This window comes from Artemia sp. Qi Xiang Cuo, chromosome 1, assembly GCF_049724085.1.
Source record: "Artemia sp. Qi Xiang Cuo chromosome 1, ASM4972408v1, whole genome shotgun sequence".
NCBI lineage: Eukaryota > Metazoa > Arthropoda > Branchiopoda > Anostraca > Artemiidae > Artemia > Artemia sp. Qi Xiang Cuo.
The window spans coordinates 43,722,709-43,746,146 of NC_142794.1; the positions used below are offsets into that span (position 1 = coordinate 43,722,709).

The following is a 23,438-nucleotide window of genomic DNA, read 5'->3' on the forward strand; positions in this document are numbered from 1 at the left end:
AATAGCTAAATATTTTGAACAAAAACACTTATAAATACACTAAAGCACTAGATCAGATAAGGCATTTATTTGCAGAAACAGTTAGATTAGGTTAGGTTAGGTTAGGTAAGTGTATTTGTCTCTCTCTCACTATGCCTGTGTGTCTGAGCGGCTGTTTGTATGTTTCTGGGTCTGACTCTGTGTGATAGTAGGTGTTTTTCTCTCTTGCTGTCTCACTATGTCTGTGTGTCTGAGCGGATGTCTGCATGATTCCTTGTCTGACTCTTTGTTATTGTAGGTGTTTTTGTCTCTTTTTTTTGCACTATGCCTGTACATCTGAGTGGCTCTTTGCATGTTTCCGTGTCTGAGTCTGCGTGATAGTAGGTGTTTATCTCTCTTGCTGTCTCATTATGCCTTTGTGTTTGAACGGGGTGTTTGCAAGTTTTCCGTGTCCGACTCTGCGTGATTGAAGGTTTTTTCGTCTCTCTTTCTCACTATGCCTGTGTGTCTAAACGCGGTGTTTGCATGTTTCCGTGTCTGACTCTGTGTGATTGTAGATATTTTTGTCTCTCTCTCACTATACCTGTGTGTCTGAGCGGGTATTTGCAGGTTTTCCGTGTCTGACTCTCTGTGACTGTAAGTGTTTTTTATTAACTTTCTCACTATGCCTGTGTGTTTGAGCCGGTTTTTGTATCCTTCCTTGTTTGACTTTGTGTGATTGTAGGTGTTTTTTTGTTTCTCTCTCTCTCTCTCTCTCTCTCTCTCTCTCTCTCACTCTGCCTGTGTCTCTGAGTGGGTGTCTGCATGTTTCCTTTTCTGACTATGTGTGATTTTAGGTGTTTTTTGTCTTTCTCTTTCATAACAGAATGAGTTTTTGAAATTCCCCTTTACTGGTTGTATTGGCATATAGGAGAACGAAGTTATTCCTTATGATATTTTTCTTCGTTAAAGTGTAGTCGTAAGTTTACTAATTGGCTAATTGAGTCATGTCTAGATTATATTTTTTTTTCTTTTTAAGAGGGCAACTTCTCGGGATTATTTTGACTGATCTGATAGAGGGAAAATTGCATTCGCTATTAGTGGTACTTCACAAGTAGTCAACATGTTTTAGGCTCGTGAGATGTCAGGAAATATGTGGTCAACGATTGTTATTTCGCAAGTGGTCAACTTGTGAAACAAAATAGTTGCTCTAATGACTAAATATTAAGGAAGGTATATTTATTTATTTTATTCAATAAAGGAGGAAGCCATAGGCTTCACATTCCATAATTTTGAATGTGATTTGGAAATTGTAATACTAACATGAATAAAAAAAATGATCTTCTAACGCTATTGCTATTTAGCTATTAAAAATGTATTTGTGATTTTACTTCCCGGTAATTGTTTTGCAGATCACGGAGAAACTCTTGAATAATCTTAGAGGTAAACGACTGTGATTTGAAAATTCGAAAAACATTATTATTTTTTATTGCAGAAACCAACTTGCGCGTTGTGAATTGAGAGCTTCATTTGCTAGTTTTGTCTGAAATGGTGGCTCTCTATGAATACTTATCTCTTTACCTTTTTTTCATTGAAGATTTTATCTTTAGACATGTATCTTAAGGCACAAAAGGGGATGACCATCTCTTTTGACTTCGTTAGAAAAGTTCATTCCAATAAGAGACAATTGAATGTAACGCAATCAAGGACGTATCCAAGGGATGGGGGGTACCGTATTTGAAATTCGACTCCCCAAAAATTTCAACTTGTAAAAACGTTACAAATCTGCATGTAAATAGTCCCCCCCCCCCGCTGAAAAAACTCTGGGATACACCTTTGAGTGCAATTATTAACTAGGATGTGAATGTTTAAAACAATAGGATTTTTAATATTTTCCAGCTTCTTTTGTTTAACATTAGCATGTAATTTTTCTGCTTGAGTTGCAGAATGCGCATGTTGTGTACTATTAATATTTCGACAAAAGTTCTGCTTTTGGCTTTGAAACTCCAAAAACTCAAAAGGAGGTATCGATCTTTGCTGAACTTTCCTCCTACTTTGATGATTTGATGATTTTGATGATGTTACTGTGACGCATCTGGATGCCATATGCTACGAAAAGCTATATGATCTCTTGGCTGGGTCTAACTAACTTTTAAGGCACATTTTTTCATAATTTATACTTAATTTACTATCTTATGTAGTTTGGCTCCGAAGACCTCCGTAATATTAATTTTCAGACGGCTATTGAGAGGAAGGAGGGGCAAGGTTCAAACTATGTTCTATAATTGTTTTATTTGTTGAAATTTGTGTGTTACCATTTCCTGGATATATTTGACTGTCGACGTAAGGACATGAGTCTAGTCTTTAATCATTTAGTCTTTAGGGTAAGGGTCAAACTATGATCCATAATTGCTTTATTTGTCGCAATTTGTATGGAACCATTTCCTAGATATTTATATTTATGACTGCCGACGTAAGGACACGAGTCTAGTCATTATGTTTAATTAAAATATTAAGATTAAGCCATCTATTGATAATCGTAATTTGAAGTGATTTTTTCTTTTTTTCTTCTGTCTTCATAACACTTTTAATTTAAATAAAAATAGTACAACGCATTTTTGTTTGTGTTTTTTAGTTGTTCATCCTATCAGGCAATTGTCAAGAATTGTATCTGTCTTGACTGGTATCACATTTTTATCTGACAAGCCATTTTCATCAAATAAAAAAAGTGTCCGTTTCCGGAGAACTGTTGGAAACCTAGCTTTATTGGCTGAACTTGAGTCCTTTCGACCTTACCTTTGACCTTAGGTTCTCCGATGCCTCTGGAGGCACCCAGGGCATCAACAAAGAGACACCAGTCGTCCCTCAAATGGGCTGCTGCCATAACGTCTTCCCAATGAGGGTGAATGGACGTATTCGCTTGGAGAAGGTCCCTCTGGTGTGTTCGGCGTTGTGTGTATTTTGGTTTTTATCTTTGCCGCGTTCCCGTTGATTGCCGCTGGAGAATGGACTTCGGTGTTCGTTAATCTTTCATTCGTACAACATGTCCCAAGTATTTCCATCTTCGGGTCCTGATCATGACGGTAACTAGGGATTGCCTAGTAATTTGGCGTATTGTCTGGTTTGAGAGGTGTTGTGTCTAGTTTATGTTGAGGATTCTTCGCAGACAATTGCTCTCAAACGCTTGGAGTCTCTTCTCTTGCTGGTGATTTAACTTCCAGCATTCGCTTCTATACAGCATAACTGGGAGGACATTACTGTTGAAGACTGGAAGTCTTAGACGGCCACACTTTTAGTTTTTGATGCATTTATGTTCAGGCTAAACCGCAGTGGATTTTCTCTCACAACATCCAAGAACTGTTTGAGTTTCTGCTTGTCTGATTCGATGTGACTGATGTCGTCTGAAAAGTCTGTATCTGCAATCCTCTTTTCGTTTCTGATTGGGACTCCGTAATTTGTGCATCCGTGGAGGATGTAGTCTATCAACAGTATGAAGAGAAAAGGCAACAGGACACATTCATGCTTTACTCCAGAAATGATCCTGAAATATCTTGATATCTTGATAGTACTTGAGGATATTCCATAGTTTATCTCGATGAACAGAATCGAATGCTTTCTCGAAGTCTATAAAAATTAGGTATAGCTTCTGTCTCCACTTTTTCGTCTCTTCTAATATCATTCATAATACAAAAATGAGATCTGCACAAGAGCGGTTTGGGTGGAAACCGTGTTGTTTGTCCCTTAAATGCTTGTCGATCATATGGTGCAGAATTATGAGTGCAAGAAGCTTTCTCGGAATAGAGAGCAAACTGATTCCTCGCCAGTTGTCGCACAGTATGACATTATCTTTTGAACAGTTTCACAAGGGTACTGCGCATCAGCACTTTTTGGACAACCTTGGCGACCCATATCCTGCTAAACAGTAGAATGCAGGTTTTGAAACCGGATCCAATAGACGTTTTTAGCATTTCAGCGGAAATTCTATTGTTTCGTAGAGCTCTTCCGTTCTTCAGCTTCTTTGACGTAGAAACTATCTCAGTTTCTTTAGGAGGATCAGTGTTGATTTCAAGAATAAGCGAAGGAGTTTCCAGTATACTAGGAGGATTTATCGGTTTTGGACGGTTTAAGACACTTTCGAAGTAATTGGCCAAGACTTCTTCTATCTCTTTCTCTTCTGCAACTATTCTTCCGTTTTTGTCTTAGCAGGACCATCAGTTTTTCACCGCTTTCCGATCATCTCACTAGTGATCCTATAGACCGTCTTGAAATCTGCTTTTTTTTTGCATCCGTCTCTACTTCGGCTGCCTTGCTCTCCAGGAAAGTCCTTTTGTCAGATCTTGAACTTTTTTTCACGAGCTTGTCCTTATCCCTATATGCATGCAGCTTCATTACTGCATCGTTCTGGAACCCTGCTGAAACTAAATGTTGTTTCAGAGTTTTTTCTCATGGATCCAGTTCCAAGTGTGATTAGAGATCCACCGGTCTTTGTGTCTCTTTTTATGTCCAATTACTTCTTTTGCAACATCGTTGAAAGTGTTACTTATGCTACTCCATATACTGTCCACGTCTCCCTCTCCTTCGCCAAGATGGCTAAGAGCCTCAAACCTGTTGTGGAGACCCAAAAAGAACTTCCTCCTGTTTACTGGTTCAGCAAGCTCATCAGAGTCATATTTATATATTTTATTTATTTATTTTAATCAGAAATGGAATAAGCCATAAGCTTGTCTCATATATTACAAATTACATACCGTGAGCAACACTTATAAACAACGAAAAAAATATAAACTTACTAATAAAATAAGAAAAAAAAACAAAAAAACTAAGATACCCTACAACAAATATACACTTCACGGTCCTAAGTACTGCCTTCCGTAAAAAGAGGACCCAACTAATGCTGTTTTGAAAGCCGCAACATCATTCACCAGAATTACATAGTCGGGTAACGTGTTCCATGATTTTACTGCATGATTTACAAACGAACTCTGTCCAACTTTCCTTGATTTTGGCTGGTAACACTTTAAATGGATAATGACTAAACTCAAAGAAATCTTTACAAGACACATGGTCAATACCCTTTATTATACGGAGAGTGTTGACAAGGGCCAATCTGTCCCTTCTGAATTGCAGAGATGGTAAGCTCAGGCTACTCAATCTCCGCTAATAAGGTAGGTATTTCAGATAGGGGGCGAGTTTGGACCCTCGTCTTTGAACTTTTTCAATCATCTGTGCGTCATATTTTCTAGTACGATACCACACAGATGGGCAGTATTCAGCAACAGGACGCAGCATCGTCTTATGCAATGTGTTAAAACTTCGCAGATTAAGGCTTCTGAATGCTCTTTTGACGCAAAGCAAACCATAGATTGCTTTACGCGAAACAGCTGATTCTTGCTTATTAAACCTTAGCTGATCGTCAAAAATAATACCGAGATCCCTGATAGAATTAACAGGGCATACCGACGTGTCACCAATAAAGTACCGGTGAGCTACATATTTCGCGAAGTAATGCATTACATGACATTTATTCTGGTTAACAAACATAGAATTTAAATTACACCGTTCAAACAATGCTTCTAAATCTCCCTATAGAAGTGTCACATCAACCGGAGATGTAAAGCTATACACCTCTGCATAGCTTTACACCGTCCGCAAACAATTTAATGGTGCTGTGTTGGATTACCTGCGGTAAATCATTTATGAATAAACCGAATGAAACTGGTCCGAGGCAACTACCCTGAGGGACCCCGCTTAGAACTCAACACCCTTCAGATAGTGCTTCACCTACCTTCACTTTCTGTGACCGATTAGTTAGATAATCCGTAATCCAAGTCATGCTTCTACAACCAATATCACACCTTCGACTTTTTTCCACCAGCAAAGATATTGAAACCTTGTCGAATGCCTTACAAAAACCAATATAAATACAAGCAAACTTTAGATCCGAATCAGCCATCTTTTGAAAATCTTTGATTACTTCCGTTAACTGCGTGTTACACGATCGATTTTTTGAAAACCGTGCTGTGTCATATACCACAAGTTATTTTTTTTTTTAATAATTTTTTATCCGATACACAATTACTTCTTCCATAATTCAAAAAAAAATCGACGTTATCGAGATAGGGCGATAATTCTTGAAATCTGACCTTGGTCCACCTCTATGAAGTGGTTTTATGACAGCTTTTTGCCATGAAGCAGGGCACTTACCATACTCCAAACAACGATTATAAAGAAGTAATGCCCATATAAGGGAATCAAGGGGTCTTTCTTCTTTTTTGGGGTGTTTAGTTTGATTACAATCTCAGCGATACAGAGACTGTGGTCTGAGCCAGCTTCAGCTCCTCTGAGTGTCCTTACGTCTTTGAAACTTGATCGGCAGTTCCTATTTATAAGAAAGTAGTTGATCTTATTTCGTGTTGTGCCGTCAGGGGACGTCCATGTGTACTTGTGGACACTCTTGTGAATGTCTTCACAAGGTGATTTCCACCAATCAGGAGACGATTTGTGGAAGCGAAGTCTATAAGTGGGGCTTCATTTTCATTTGGGCCAAGTACTTCTGGGCAGTAGGATCTATCGTCACCTACTTTGGCGTTGAAGTCCCCGGCAAATATAACCATGTCATGACGCGGTATATCCTTGGAGACTGAGTTAAGAGTGTCATAGAAACGCTCTTTAAACACCTCTTCAGCATCATTTGTTGGTGCATAACAGGCGATTACAGTTACTTTAGTGTGGTGTCCCTGTAACCTCGCAAACATTACTCTTTCATTGACAGGAGTTCAGCTGATGAGAGATTCCGCTGCATTTCAAGACATTATGGTGATTTCGCTGCATTGTAGATCCTTTCAACCACAGTATAAATATAGTTAATTTCTAATTTTTTTTTTTTTTACTGTGATGATTTTCAAATATATATGTATGTCAATAGATATAAAACTATCTAACTAACCTATTTATTGTTTAAAGGCATATTCGTTATTCTTCTGAAGAAAGCATTTACTTTACTTCACTTCCCGCTTGGAAAAAAATGACTTAAGGAAGCTTCTCTCTACTAATTTTTCTTTTTATAAAGAAAAAGTACTCCTTTATATTTTTCTTTATTGTAGTTTAAACGCAAGTCTGCTAATTGATTCGTGAATAGAAAACACACACACAAAAAACAGGTTTCCCGTAAGCTCAATCGTGATGTGTACATCGGAAACATTTGTCATTGCGCATGCGCGAAGGCAGGGTCACGAATCTTGTGTGGTTTTAAATCAGTGTTACATATTAGTCTTTGTTGCTACTGCATGTTCCCTTTACTGTGGCAAATTATAGGTCAAATAGATTACTAAAACGCCTTATTTCTTGTTCCAGTCACTAATTAGACAAATTATCGATATCAGGGATTGACATTCATATTTTAGGATGATAGTCTTCGATTTTCATATCAAATATCTTCTTAGACCAGAAGTTCTAAGTATAATTTTCTTCTGATTTGTTTTCAGTTTAGCTAATTGATCTACGGCCAAACCACAAACAAGAAGTATGTAATGTATTTGGAAGTATGATAATGCTTCTTGTTTGTGGGCCAAGCCACAAATATAATTTAAGAGCAAAATTTACCAACCTACTGAAATTTGGCATTAATTTTGTCGGCAGAATAAGTTTAAAAAGAAGAAACGCCGACTCTGGGTCTGACAAATGACTCAAAATACAATTGCTAGGTTTGATGAAACTGGTAGGAAACTAAAATACATGATATTCAGACAAATATCTCTATTGCAACCTATTAGGTTATTTCTTATTTTTTTTGTTCAAGCATTATCTGTGCTTGTCACAGAAGCAAAGCAAGATAATAGACATGGTACCTTTTCGGGATACCACCAGATGGCCAATTTGACAGTGTATATATATATATATAAATCTTTAAATTAGACAACTGGGTAAAGTTCTACCAAATCATATTATTGAGTTAGGACTAAAGTGAATACACCATTCAATGCCTTTTTTTATGATGATTACAAATATAATAATCATTTCTATCGGAAATGAATTTCAGCCCCCCCCTATATATGCCAATTCAGGGTATATATTTCTACGACCTAACCTGGCCCCCCTATATATGCCAATTCAGGGTATATATTTCTATAACCTAACCCCCCTATATATACCAATTCAGGGTTAGGTAAAGTTCTACCAAATCATATTATTGAGTTAGGACAAAAGTGAATATGGTTAAGTTCTACCAAATCATATTATTGAGTTAGGAATAAAGTGATTACACCATTTGATGCCTTTTTTTATGCTGATTACAAATATAATAAGCATTTCTATTTGAAAGCAATTTCAGCCCCCCCCTATATATACCTAACCTAACCCTGAATTGGCATATATAGGGGGGGCTGAAATTCATTTCCAATAGAAATGATTATTATATTTGTAATCAGCATAAAAAAAAGGCATCAAATGGTGTGTTCACTTTAGTCCTAACTCAATAATATGATTTGGTAGAACTTTACCATCAATACACCATTTGATACCTTTTTTATGCTGATTATTAATATAATAATCATTTCTATCGGAAATGAATTTCAGCCCCCCCCCCTATATATGCCAATTCAGGGTTAGGTTAGGTATATATAGGGGGGCTGAAATTCATTTCCGTAAAGAAATGAGTAATATATTTGTAATCAGCATAAAAAAAGGCATCAAATGGTGTATTCACTTTATTTCTAACTCAATAATATGATTTGGTAGAACTTTACTGACAACTGACCAATCAGTATGTTAAGCCTAGGAGTCCAGCTGGACATAAGGAAACATATTACAAAAACAATTCTTACTCCATAATATGCAGAACAATCCTAATTAACACATTTTGCAGGGGGAGAGCCTTTATCTTTGCTTCTTTCCTTGTTTTTTCAGTTTTTCTAAGACATTCAGGAATTTCTTAGGCCCTATAGCCTATATTCACAGAATATATACCCCCACCCCCCTCATTTGCAAATATATACCTAGAATTGCATCCTCAATTTGAATATAACATCCATTTGCATCACAAATGAACTTTACTCCCATATTAGCCATATGGTGGATGTCCATACTTTTTCTTTTGCACTACCTTAATGTTTTTTGTTAAGTGGGTGGAATTGCCTGCAAGATTTTTGAGGAATCAAAATTTTTAGATAGCCATTTTGTTCAACATAGTTTTTCACAGAAGCAAAGCAAGATAATAGACATGGGACCTTTTCTTCTGCACTACCTTAATGTTTTTTGTTAAGTGGATGGAATTGCCCCCTAGATTTTTGAGGAACACCTCTTTTGGCAGGCTAATACTCAGAGTGCCTAATTTGGGACAATTATTTTGATTAAAATTGTTATAAACAAGGAGGTCTTATGGTTGTATTCCAATTTTAAAAGAATAAACACTGTAAAATTTTGAAAACTACTTTAAAACATCCAGAATACTTACTTAAGCCTTTATCATTTCTTAAGACATAGCCTATCAATAAATTTTGACCCCCTCCCCCTACTCCTCTAATGGTCAAACAGCCTTGACCTACATGGCATAAATCACATTTAACAATAAAATTCTCATATGCTGAATTTACTGTTGTATTGCTTGATTGGTATTAAATCAATTTGAAGAAAAGAGTCACATAGAAAATCCTTTGTGTACACATATAGCCTACAACTCAGGGTATATATTTGACCCATAGGGGGGTTAGAGGATATAGTTTATCAGTAGGCCACCCCTTTAAAATGTATAAGAGTAAAATTATTATTTAGGGGCTTTTTGCTATCTTGAAAAGTAGTTCAGTTAGGCGAATAGAAGTTTCAGGGGTACTTATATGATATATACCCTACTTCTGAAGTTGTTTATTCATTGAAGCATTAGCTTAGCATATGACAAAGAGAAGTGATAGGATAGATTGAAATTATATAATTTGGGCTATATATTTGCACATTATGGGGTGGGGTGGGAATAAAGTATTTGGACACTGTGAAGTTAGAAAACAATTCTTACTAGATAATATGCAGAATAACTATACCCAACACATTAGGCATGCAGACTAGCTATACTTTACCACCACCCCTAATGTGCAAATATATAGCCCAGCTTTGTTTCTAAAGAATTATATGTTTATCTTACTTTAGTATATTTCATTAGGATTGTTCATCAGAGAAACATATTAGAAGAATACTAGGTATGTCATATAAGTATCATATCAGGAATGAATCTAGGGCCCCAACTAGTACCTAGGAAGACATTCCCAAGCTACTATGTCTACTCTTTTCTGATTTTTAGGACTTAGAAGATTGCATGGATGGCAGGCCTACCTGAATTCTGACAAAAAACATTATGCCTTAATTTTCAGTTTTCCATCTCTTTTTCAGTAAATATGGAAAAGTCCATATTTCTGACCTAAAAATAAAGTAAACATACCTCTCAGTGCCTTTTTATGCTCTTTCCAAATTATTAATGCTTTTTCTCAAATTACTTTCCAAATATAATAATCAGTTTTATTGCAAATTTAGTTTTAAACCCTTTTTGGACCCTTGAAAATGATAATTTTTAAAAGAGCCATTATAATTTTTCTGTAGTTTTTGGGTATAAAAAGGTTAAAATATTGGTCTCAAACTTGCTATTTCATTATAAATCTATTTTGTAAAACATACATAATTCACAAGCATAGATTTGTCACAATTGCAATAAAAAACTCAAAAACAAATTCTGCCATATTTTCTTCTTTTTGTCAGGCCACTTAAAAACTGCCATTTCAACTAAATGTTGAAAAATATTAAAGCCAGCAGAATAAACATGGCAGATGGAAAATGGCAAAATTGTTTTGCATTTTTTATCCAACTTAATTGTGACAAATCAATGCTTGCTGATCATATTGTCTTAAAAAAATCAATTTATAATCAAATAGTAAGTTTGAAACCACTGTTTTAATCCTTTTTTATGCCCAAAAAACTATGGAAAGAACTCACCATTTTCAAGGGTCCCAAGAGGGGTTAAAATTAAATTTGCAACAAAAGTATTTATTATATTCAGAAAGAGCAGTATGCTCATATGCTTATATTCAGTATGCTCACTTTATTTGTAGGTCAGAAATGTGGACTGCTCGTTGTTTATTTCTTTTTCTTTGCCTTCAGTTTGTAAATATATTTTTTTTTCCAAGTTTAATAAATATATTTTCTGATCTTCAAAACCTTATAAATTAAGATTAAGCAAAGGTATGAAGCTCAAATTTCTTTTCTTGTACCTCTTTTGAGCAGATCATCAGAATTCAGTGTCCTATGGAGGAAGGATTAGAGGTTGGTGCTCCAAATTACTTCCCAGGAGACCTTTAAAGCTCATTCCTGAGATTTTCATTTACCTAACTCAGCTACTTTCCAGGATAGCAAAAAGCTCCTAAACTAGAATCTTACCACTGAGTTTCAAGATATCCATGATATAGTCTGTCTAGGATTTAGCTACTTTGTTCTAACTTAAAGGTCCCATGTCTAAAAAAAACATTGCTTTGAATCTTGATTTGCTCATTTGAGCTTTTATAGCTCTTAGAGAAGTTGGGCCCTTCCTGTGTATGGATTGGCACTTAGTTTCAGAATTAGTTTCAGAGGTGGACCTAAGATCTGATATTTATCTAAAATATTAATCTTCATATGGACAGATTGGTCACTCCAAATTCATATTTTAGAGTTAAAAAAAGAAAGGACAATACAATGAGAAAAAAAAATTGACATTGAAACATACAATAGATTAAAACAAAAATTCGTGTAAAACTAGTTTAAGATACATTTAATCAACACAATTAATAATCCATGCATTGAATATTGGGTAAGACTATCATTTGATTAGAGTAAGGTAGAATTACAGCTTAGGGGCTCTTCTGAAAGAAACGGTATAATTTTTTTTTATTTCTTATTTTATGCTCTTTCCTAATTTCATGGCTGTTTTTCTGATAATGCACCCAACCCCTGATAGTCCCAGATATAGCCCTAGGACTTTTGGAAAACTAAAAAAGAACATTAAAACAATAAATTTATTAGTTTATAATATGCAGCAAGTTTCTATTAATCAGATTTGCATGTTTCCTTCCATTGTTATCCCCATTTTTGAGTCATTTCAAATAAAATTTTTATGCAGCCTTAGAATCAATCACTAAGGTGAAACTGTATTTCATGGGGTCTAAAATGTGAGAAAACCAGCTTACAAAGAGGACTAGATTTATCAATGAGATGCAAGACAGCTGAGAAATATATTAATAGGGCTATATTGTCAGAAAAAATACCATGATGTTTGAAAAGAGACCACAACTGGAGATCTAAAACTATTCTTTTTGTTTTGTATTTTTTTTTTCTTCAGGAAAGCCACGAAAGTGCAATTTTAGCCACAATAGTAAAAAAAAAAAAATTGTATAAGCCTAGGCTGCGTATCAGGTGAAACATTTCAAAAAGACTGAAGCCAAATACAACCAAGTACAATTTATAAATATAATTAAAAAGGCCACAAAAAAAAAGAAAAGTGAGAGAACTAGTACAGACAACAATGAAAGGGTAACTATTGGGATGTTTTCTGAATTATTTTTCAACAATGCAAAGGTAAATGTTGTTTCATATTGTAAAATAGGCCTACTAAATGGAGGATGAGAAAGGTACATTCTGAGAAACAGCAAAAGATGACAAGAAATTAGATTGCAAATGTCTTATGGAGAAAATGTTTTCTATATGAAGGTTTAGTGCTGAAATTAATTGAATAACAGAGGCCCAACTTAAATTCTCCTGCACTCAAGCATTTCTTATTAAGCTTTTCATAGAATCAGAGAGTGCTGTTACCTCCTTAAAAAGCAATTGCAGAGCTTTATTCAATGAATTCAATTATATTTTTTTTCTTGTCTTGTTAATCTGAAACTGATCAACCCCTGAAAAAAAACACCTGCCTGAAGCTGAACCTTTCTTCTTTCTACTGATTACCATTTTATTTGGGTATGTTTTAGTCCCTTCTGTCAGCAAAAACACTGAGAAAAACTGAGGGCAGCCCAATGTTTTAATTCTGACCATGTCATAGGCAGCACAATAGTGCTGCCTAAGTTTAAGAGTGATATGGGCAGAATGTATTATTTTTGTATTTTATTTATTTTTTTTTAGACCAGGGCACTTTGTATTGAATGAGTTGTCCTAGAAACTTCGGAAAGGGCTCATTTTATTCTAAATTGGAAGGGCTTGTGCCCTTTTTAATAGTTGAAAGTGATTTGAGGGCAACTAACATGCCTTCCAAACCCACCATTTTCCCAAACACTTCCAATCAAAATTTTCAAATAGCCATTTTGTTCAACTTAGTTGAAAGGCCTGAAAATAATGTCTTTGAGGATGACACCCCTCCCCCCCCCAGAACCCTCAGGGCAAGGGTTGTAAGTTATGTCCTGGGAGCATATAAGGCTTATATAGAAAGGTTGATTGTATGAACTTGGGGGGGGGGGCTCATTGGATTGCTAATCAGAAGTTATAGTGTACTTTTTGAGATTCGGAGTGATGGGAGGGTGGATACCCCCCCCCCCATATTTTGTTCAACGTAGTTAAAAGGTCCAGAAATTATATCTTTGAGGATGAACCCCCCCCCCCCCAGGCTTATTGGATTGGTAATCAGAAGTCCTAGTGTCCTTTTTAAGATTCAGAGTGATCAGATGGTGGATACCCCTCCCCCCCCTAACGCCTTGTATTTTCCTGAAATGCATCTGATAGAAATTTTGAGATGACCATTTGCTGTCATAAAAACTTTGAAAAAAGGCTCATTTGATTGGATATTGAAAGGGCTATTTTTAATAGTCAAAGTAATTGGGGGGCAACTTACCCCCCCTCCCACGCCCACCATTTCTCCAAACACGTCTAATCAAAATTTCGAGATAGCCATTTTGTTCAACATAAATGAAAGATCCGAAAATTATGTTTTTGAGGACGAACCCCTCCCCCTCCCCCCCCCCCAGATTCCCCAGGGCAAGGGTTCCCGAAATGCATATGATGCAAATTTTGAGATGCCTATTTGTTGTCATAGGAACTTCAAAAAAGGCTCATTCGATTGGAAGGTGATAGGGCTAGTGCCCTTTTTATGGTCGAAAATGATTGGAGGGCAACTAACCCCCACCCCTCCCATGCCCACCATTTCCCCAAACACATCCAATCAAAATTTTGAGATTGCCATTTTGTTCAATATAATTGAAAGCTCTGGAAATTATGTCTTTTAGGATGACACACTCCCCCCCCCCCCAGAGCCTTCAGGGCAAGGTTTTAAGTTATGCCTCAGGAGCATAATATATATATATATATATATATATATATATATATATATATATATATATATATATATATATATTTATATATATATATATATATATATATATTTTTTTTTTTTTTTTTTTTTTTTTTTTTATATATATATATATATATATATATATATATATATATATATATATATATATATATATATATATATATATATATATATATATATATATATATATATATATATATATATATATATATATATATATATATATATATATATATATATATATATATATATATATATATATATATATATATATATATATATATATATATATATATATATATATATATATATATATATATATATATATATATATATATATATATATAGAAAGTTGATTGTATAAACTTTGGAGGTTGCTCATCAGGTTGGTAATCAGATGTTCTAGTGCCCTGTTTAACATTCAGAGTGATCAGAGGGTGGATACTCCCCCCCCCCCCCCACACACACTTCTTATTTTCCCGAAATGCATCTGATAGAAATTTTGAGGCGGCCATTTGTTGTTGTAGAAACTTCGAAAAGAGCTCATTTGATTGGAAATTCAAAAGGCTAGTGCCCTTTTTAATATTCAAAAGTGATTGGAGGGCAACTAACCCCTCCTCCCATGCCCACAATTTTCCCAAACGCATCCATTAAAAATTCTGAGATAGCCATTTTGTTCAACACAATTGAAAGGTCCGAAAAGTATGTCTTTAAGGATGACAAACCCTCAGGGCAAGGGTTATAAGTTATGCCCTTGTGGCATACAAGGTACATATAGAAAGGGTGATCATGTAAAACATGAGTAGGACTGACAACCCCCCATGCCTTCTCAAGACCAGAACATAATTTGCACTTTACTGAAAACAAAATATTTTAAAAATGTTTTCACTTTGTTTTTACTTGTTTAAAATGTCTTTAATTGAAATATGAAGGGGAAGTCCTCCTCCTTGCACTCCAATTACACTGTGAGTGTCTGGTGCCCTTTTTAAGAGTAACAAGAGATTGAATGGTAAGCAGCCCTTCTCTCAAGCCCATTCATTTTCCAAATCCATACCGTCAGAATTCTGAGGCTTCTATTTTGTTCACTATAGGAAAATAGCTCAGTAATAATGTCTTTAAAGACATTAGGAATGCCAACTCACCATAAATATTCAGTTCACTCATTGTGTATGAAAACAAAATGTTAATTTAAACTAAAACTGTGTTAAATGGTTTCCAATAAGACACCTCAGCAATATATTGAGAACGACTGGGTGTTAAGCCCCAAATGGGGCTGAAAACAAAGTACATCTGAAATGTTTTTAACTTTCTTAATTTCATAAATGAAAAATTATCAAAACCTCAGTAAAGAAATGTCAATATATGTCAATTTAACTGACAATCCAGGGTTATTTGTCTGTTTTTTTTTTGTTTTTTTTTTATTAAAACGCAAATTGTGTTCTGGTCTTGAGAAGGTATAGATATTATCAGCCCTACTCATGGTGATTTTTGCTCGTTTTGAGTTTGACTCGGCTATTTATTGTAATTTCTGTTCGTTTTGAGTTTCATTTATTTATTGATAATGATTGGAGGTAGTTTTATGCTTGAAAAATTATTTGACTTTATTTTTGCTCATTCTTGGCTCTTTACTTTTCTTTGAAAAACTTGTCTTGGGGAAAAAGTTTTTAAATGAATTGCAAAATAAGACAACTGTTTGTTACTCAGAAATATCAAGATAATTTGACTTTGCCCTGAGTTTTTTCTGACACAGTGTGTCTATCTAGTCTATAAGTCAAGGTTTTTTGAACTTCCAGATTCCCATGTATTTAGAACTTTAAGTTTTTCTGTTAACTTTCTCTAAAATAGTGTTTAATGTCTATGTCATTTTTCAACAAAAATCAACACAGATTTGCCTCATACATCACTGGTTTTATTCAATTTGGTTGTAAAATACACAATAGGTTTTGCAATTTTGAATTTTAAAAATAACCATATCAAAAAGTGTTTACAGTACATTGAAGGGAAGGGGAACGCCCCCCCCCCACCAAATTGACACTACTGTCATAATCTCTTTAGAGTAGCTCTTGTGTTTCATCCAAATTCAAGGCCCTGGCTATAAATAGATTATTTGTAAATTTGTAATTATATGCATAATATTATAGATTATTGCCCTCCTTATAAAAAATTAAGATTGCCTCCTTGCAATGAGTAAAGGGTAAATTACACTGGCCTGGGATGAAAAAATCATATGCAGAAAAAAACTATAAGTAAACTTGAAACCATTTTGCTTGACAATTTGAATTCTCAATGTTATGTTGTCTGATTATTATAGTAGTATCTGACTATTTGAATTGTTTCAGGGGAAACTGGCAAAATTATTTATATATCTTATAAATTAGGAAAAATCGAGAATTGGATTTTTACCAAAAAAAAAAAAACTACATACAGTTATGGAGTTTTAATAGTATCATTCGTCAAATTTTAAAAAATGAAACGTGGCAAAAAATCAGCAAAAAAAAGAGCCAAAAACATATGGCACTAAACAGATTAAGACGGTTTAGCTTTCCTTCAAAGGTGTAGTTGTCTTTCTGAACCAACGGATTTCAATGTTTGAATTTTTACTGATAAAATACTTTATCAAATTTAATTTATTAGTTTTGCTTACTTGTTTTTGCGGTTCAATATTGCAGCACTAACGGAAATGTGGTAGTGCCCAAAAAATTTTATAATTTTTTGACGTAATACCTTAAATTACATATCTTAAATTACATATCTTTTTCCCAGACCACACTGCCTTTCTATGACCAACAAATTTTACCTGTTTGTTAACTTAATAATTTTGAAACAACCAAAACAAAAATCTTAAAAAATGAAAGTTTTTAAGTGTGAATAGACATAAGATGGATCCAAGGCAATTGCTTTATTTTGCACGTCTTTGGTACTTCAATAAATCAGAGAAAGTATCTAAGTCTGGTTTAGAATTGACCATCAAACTTTCAACAACCAAAGTATGAGAAGAAATTTGCTTTAAAAAAATCTGAATAGCAAGAAGTTGAGAGATCCAGCTAGTTGCATCTGAATATAGTTTTGTATTTATTATCCCCAAAACTGAGAAATATAAAACATGAAACTTAAAGTTACAAAAACTCCAACAAATCAAACCAAATAACTATTTTGGAAGCTATTATATGGACTGTAATGCCATTCTTTTTTTAATGCACTAAAGACAGAATTAGAAAAACAAGAAAATGATAGTAAAACATAAAAATGTGCTGATACATATTTAAAAACACAACACACTATTAAAAACTTTACAGTAGTAAATTCATATTTTTCCTTGTATTTGGTTCTTGAATTCCTTAGGTAATTCTGGCAACAACCTGATGGTATTACTATTTATACAAGAATGTGTTTGCTGGTGCATCAACCAACATTAAATGTTATTATTGGATTGTCATGCAAAATCAGAATTTTGAGAGTCAGATCGTTGATTTGATAATAAGACTGTCATGCTAACTAAAATGCCTGCAATTTCAAATTCAAAGCATGTATTAATTGTTAATCCAATTTTTGTCAAAAATTTTGAGATTTTTATGGTTGGGGCCTGTTTGGAGACAAATGAGTTCACTTCTTTATAATAGGGTTTTGAGACTCATCTGCTGTTTTTGGGTAAATGATTTGTTTAAGTAAGAATGTTGAGCTTTTTAGACAATTTTGAAACTATTTTGAGAAAATTTCACCACTTTGCAAAGCAGCTTGTATCTCGAAATCTTTGTGGGGACTCCTTAAACTTGTCGTTCTAGCCATAGTTAACTGTCTCTAATAACCCTTGTAGGTATACTAATTTGTTTAAGGGGATACCATTTAAAGGGAAATTATAATCTTTTTGTGCTATTGAGCTTGTAGCACAAGAAAAAAAATATATTCGTCTGTTATGGAATTCTAGTCAAAACCAGCTGTTTCGCTTGGCATAGCATAAAACTTAGTTTAATGAAAACCTGTGTGAAGATCTTGCAATAAAGGCTGTGGTATCTTTTGAGAGGTTGCTTCCTGTAGCCATAATTGGATTTTCTTGCATAAAAGCTAATGACTTTAGGACATTTCGAAGGCTATTGAAAGGTTTTTTTTAGATTATTGGACAAGAAAAAAGGACCCTATTAGCTCTTGTAAACGTAAGGAGTAACTTTTTTCTGGCAAAAAAAGCAGATAACTATCCAGGAGCCACTCAGGAGCTTGTTACTTCGTGTGAAGTACTTTAGCTTGTAGAAAGTTATAACTTTGGATTATTTTTTTTTGTAAACCAGAGGTTTCCCACTAATAGCTAAAATAGAATTTAAAAGCTAATAGCTAAAGTAAAATAGATAGCCTAATAGGGAAACTGCTAAGTAGAATATACCAACCGAATATTCAAGTAGTCAGACCCTAATCTTCTGTTTTGCTTATACCTTCTATGCTTACAGAGTCAAAACTGGCTGTCATAAAATAAAAAGAAAGAAAAAGTAGATTTGAAGCTGAAGGTTATACTGTATGATTAGTGTTGTATTAAGACTTTACTTCTAGGATCTTCAGGAGAGCATGATAGTACCAGTAAAAATTTATTAATTGAATCTTTGCTTGAAGAATATTGTCTATTGTACACGAAAGATGACCACCTTGGATCAAAGCTCTTTGATGGTAAGCATTCTTAATTAATATGCATTGCAATTATCCTGGAATTTGAATGTTGAAACCTAATCTAAGAAGATTGCTTGCAGTAGGTAAATACTCTCATGTTTATCAAGAGAAACGTAATACCACCAAATTGGTGGGTTCTCTATTGCTCTAGTGTTTCAATTTATTGAATTGCATACATTTTTTTTTTGCTTTATGATGTTTATATCTAATCTCTCATGTTGTGACATCTTGAAGACAGGCCTTTGAAAGTGAGGTTGTATTGTATCTAGATCAATTATGTGCCTTGTTTGGAATGCGACTCTTCTCTTTTTCAATTTCTCATAATATCAATGTAAGAGATTACCACTTTTTCTGTTAAAGTTCCCTTCTCGTCATCAAGAAACATAGTTGGCCTGGTTACAGCTTTTGTCCTGCTTGTAAGGAATTAGTAATTAATATCCAAAATAAAAATTATTTCAGTGGCATTTGTGGTCAAAGATGCTGAGCCCAAACCCCAGAGTTAATATTTAGGTGGTCCTCTAGCTTTTTTGGTTTTAAAGAAATGTTGTAGTAACTTTGTTATTCTGTTAGGAAAAATGAATTTATGTCCACCCCATTAAAAATCTTTCCCATAACACATCAGAGCATGTTATGTATGAATATACATATTAAATTAAAAAAAACAACTATTTTTTCTGCTGAAAGTAAGGAGCGACTCTAAAACTTGAAACGAATAGAAATTATTCCGTATATGAAGGGGGCTCTCCGCTCCTCAATACCTTACTCTTTACGCTAAAGTTTGACTTTTGGTCACAGTCCTTTAAGACCAACTCTTGAAACACAATGGCTGTTAAAATAGAATCTGTATATGAGGGGGCAGCCCCCTCATATACGGAATAATTTTTTTGTTTAAATTTTAATGTTGCTCCTTACTTTCAGTAAAAAAACTTATGTTTTTTATTAAGTTTAATTTCTGATTGTTTTTCAAATAATCCCTGTTTTCAAGAGATCCGCCTACTCCTCCATGGAAAATTTCCCTCACCTCACGAAAAATTCCTCGACAGAAAGATCCTTCCATGTAAAATCCTTCCCCCTGGGAAATTCCCTCTGACAATTCCATCTTCAGTGCGAAATCCCCCAGAAAATTTCTTGCGGACGATTCCACCTGAAAAATACTCCTTTTGGAAAAAAGCTTGTTTTTTATTTAATTTCTGTTAATTTATCAGGATATGTTTGGGTCACCCCTGTGCATAGAGGAACCATCCTTAGATACTCCCCTCCCCCTGAAAATACCTGTATACTTCCCAACAACAAGTACTATATGCAAACAATAGGCAAATTTCATAACTTGCAGTGCATCTTCCAAGGGCTGTGGGGGCCTTGTCATCCTCAAAGCCATAGTTCTCGGACCTTTCAACTATAAGTAACAAAATGGTTATCTTAAAGTTTTGATTAGACAACTTGGAAAAAAAGGGTCTGGGAGGGGGACTTGCTGCCCGCCATTTTTGTTGGTCACTTAAAACGGCCACTAGAACTTTTAATTTCCATTCAAATGAGCCTTCTCCTGATATTATTAGATATTCTTAAACCATTGGCTCGATACGATAACCTCTGGGAAGAACAAAGAAAAAAATATAAGAAAATAAACACGCCGTGATGTTTCTTCTGGCACAAAATACCAAATTCCACACTTTTAAAGAAGGGAGGTTGAAACCTCTACAACAGGGTTCTCTCATACGCGGAATCTCTTGGTGCAATTTCCAATAAGATTCCTTGACTTTTGGAGGATGTTTCCTACCCTTTTCGAAAACCAGGCAAATTTTCTTAAGCTCGTATCTTTTGATGGGTATAACTATGTATATTTAAAATATAAGCTCTCAATTTAAGACTTAAAATTTAAGTCTCAATTCAATACGTGAAAGTTTCAGCAGGAAATCTCGTCTTTCCCACTATTACTTCATTAAATTTTAAATGATTTTCCGACTATTTTAGTATAAAAATAATAATAAGACACCCAGGGAGCTGTGCAATTGTGGTCGCTGACCTCATTCTCCATATGAAAAAATGCTAAAATCATTTCTTGTAGCTCTTCTATCAAACATTTATGTAAAATGAGGAGCTACTCTCAGTCATTCTTTAAAATCTGTTTTCACACTCTTTTTAATTCTTTTTTATAAGCTTAGATTGTTTGTTTTTTTCTCAGTCACAAATTTATTCAGTGCCGTGAAATCTACAAGAAATTGCTTCTTAATTACAAATAACAAACATAGTCGAAATTGTATTATTGGTTCACTGTAGCTTGGGAGTCACTAGGCTGTTTCCTATTCTTGCCTAAAAGAAAATGTAGAAATGATTGTTATGTTTACTACTAGTTTTCAGATTGTTTATCCTTTATTATAAGCATAGTATCATTGAAGTTGTCCTTAAAAAAATCGAAACAGCCTAGTGACTCCCAAGCTACAGGTGTTTTTTGTTTAACTTAACTGAAGTTGTAAAATCAAATAGTAGTACAGCTTATCGTAAAAATTCTATTAGGACCATAGGTGTACATAGGTCCTAAGAATTGAAAAATGAATTTAAGGCCTGAATTTCGTTGAAGAGGTCCTTAAGACCAATCTAGCATGGAATCCTCAGTGTGTAGGGATGCCTTAAACCTATTTTATTTTTTCTACATCAGAGAATGCTTCATAACTCATACTTATAAATCTGCAAGATTCTGCTACCTACTCCTTATAGGTATTTTCCTTTATCATTTTAGGTACTGGATCAGATTGATTAATAAAAATTAAAATCGAGATTAGAGCTAAATTTTCTTAATGGTTAAATTTTTTTGTTGCTGCTGCTCTAGTTCCTTCACTTGCGAGAAAAATCCTTGATTTTTTGTAACTTCCTCCAAGGTTCAATTTCAATTGATAGTCGGGCAAAACCAGAACCTAAAATAAATATGTATTTATTTGTCTTTACTTGACATTCAGTGTCCAAATTTGGATTATCTTGACTCTGTTTGGATACAGAAGTCATTTTTGGTTTGGAAGGGCGCAGGTAATTTTCCGTGGGGTGGATTTTCTACTGGAAGAATTTTCTGTGGAGAGGAAACTTTTCGGGGGAAATTTTACAGGGGGGGGGATTGAATTTTAAAACGAACAGAAATTTTTTCATATCTAAGGGGGCTGCTCCTTCTTCAAACCTCGCTGTTTAAGCCAAAGTTTTACTATTTGTCAGAATTCTTTATGAAAGACTGCTCAGACACAAGGTCCGTTGGATTTGAATGAGAACTATTTTTGAAAATTTTTGAGATTTTATTCTAAAGAACAAGGGTTGAAGAAGGAGGAGTCCCTTTCATATACGGAATAATTTCTGTTGGTATTGAGTTTCAATGTTGCTCTTACTTTCAGTTGAAAAAGAACCTGTTTTCTGTAATATATCTGTACACATATGTTAAATAATAAACAGTATAAAGTAATACTTTCTGCTAATTGTATTAATATTGCTAATTTATACGGTAACTTCTAGTTTCCTTTCCTTCTATTCTTATTAACACTAAAATGTTGTCTAATTTGGCGATTATTTTTGTTTTATTATCTGTGTGTTTTTGTTAATGTTTATAATATGTTAATCTTTCATTGAAGGGCTACGAGAGAAATTTGAGTCACTTGGCCTTCTTCCAAAGAGACCTATTCCACCAAATTTAAGAACTAAATATAGACAACATCTAAGACGCTTCACGCGATTGATCCTTCAAAAGACAGAGTTGAAAGGGGTATCCTCAAAGGAAAAGGCACTCCAGAAATTGCAAGCACCGTAAGTTCAGAAACCGTTACAATGTTCTTACTATTTTTTACTTCAAATCAAAAATGTTAACTATAAAATAGGATTTTCAGCTTGAGCCTTATGCAAATACTAGCATTTTGGATATTATTCTTTATCAATCCAAGAGAATTCTCTTTATTTTCCAAGTTTCCAAGCCTTGCACATAGAAATGGCGTCCATTGTAAAGTGTTTAAAGGTAATATCTAAGCGATCAAGCATTAAAACAAGCGAAGAATCTTGTTTAATGTTTGTTAGCTCTGGGGAGTAAGATATATAACTTTTAGTGGGTGCAAATCCTCCTTTCAAGGGTTAGTTGCCCTATTGTAATGAACAACTATATTAAAGCGGTGAACTGCCAAAATGTTGTATATCTGAAATTGTATATTTTTTTCTTTTTTTTGTACAGAAAATATTCATGTTAGGAGTTCAATCCATTCAAACTATGAATTAAAAAAAAACATTTTATTTCATGAATTGCAAGCTGTACGTACTAAAAGTTAGATAAGTATGGTTAGACAAATCAAAAATTTATTTAAAAAAATTATATAGTAGAAAAATAACATCAAACTTTTAGGGGACAAAGGGGAATATCTTCAAAATTGGAACTGCGTCCTTGGTAAAATATTAGATATTTGGAATCTGTTCGAAAAATATAGTAGGTTTTATATACAGTATACTTCTCCATTTACTGGGTACAACACAACATCAATTGAAAAGTTGGTTA

The 23,438-nt window shown here is 34.3% G+C and overlaps 1 protein-coding gene across 3 annotated transcripts in view; it reads left to right on the top strand.

Moving 5' to 3' along the window:
- The first annotated feature begins 7,227 nt into the window (after positions 1–7,227).
- The window catches only part of LOC148956352 (eukaryotic translation initiation factor 2-alpha kinase 1-like), a 47,359-nt gene continuing 31,148 nt past the window's right edge, over positions 7,228–23,438 (top strand). For 2 of the 3 annotated variants that reach the window (XM_089106368.1, XM_089106479.1), the window contains exons 1-3: positions 7,610–7,675; positions 18,812–18,925; positions 22,534–22,705. In XM_089106368.1, coding sequence (XP_088962494.1) covers positions 7,639–7,675; positions 18,812–18,925; positions 22,534–22,705 — 323 coding nt within the window. In that variant the 5' untranslated portion in view covers positions 7,610–7,638. Of the gene's footprint in view, positions 7,273–7,609; positions 7,676–18,811; positions 18,926–22,533; positions 22,706–23,438 lie in introns of those variants that run through there. The other variant, XM_089106422.1, reaches the window with a different exon arrangement.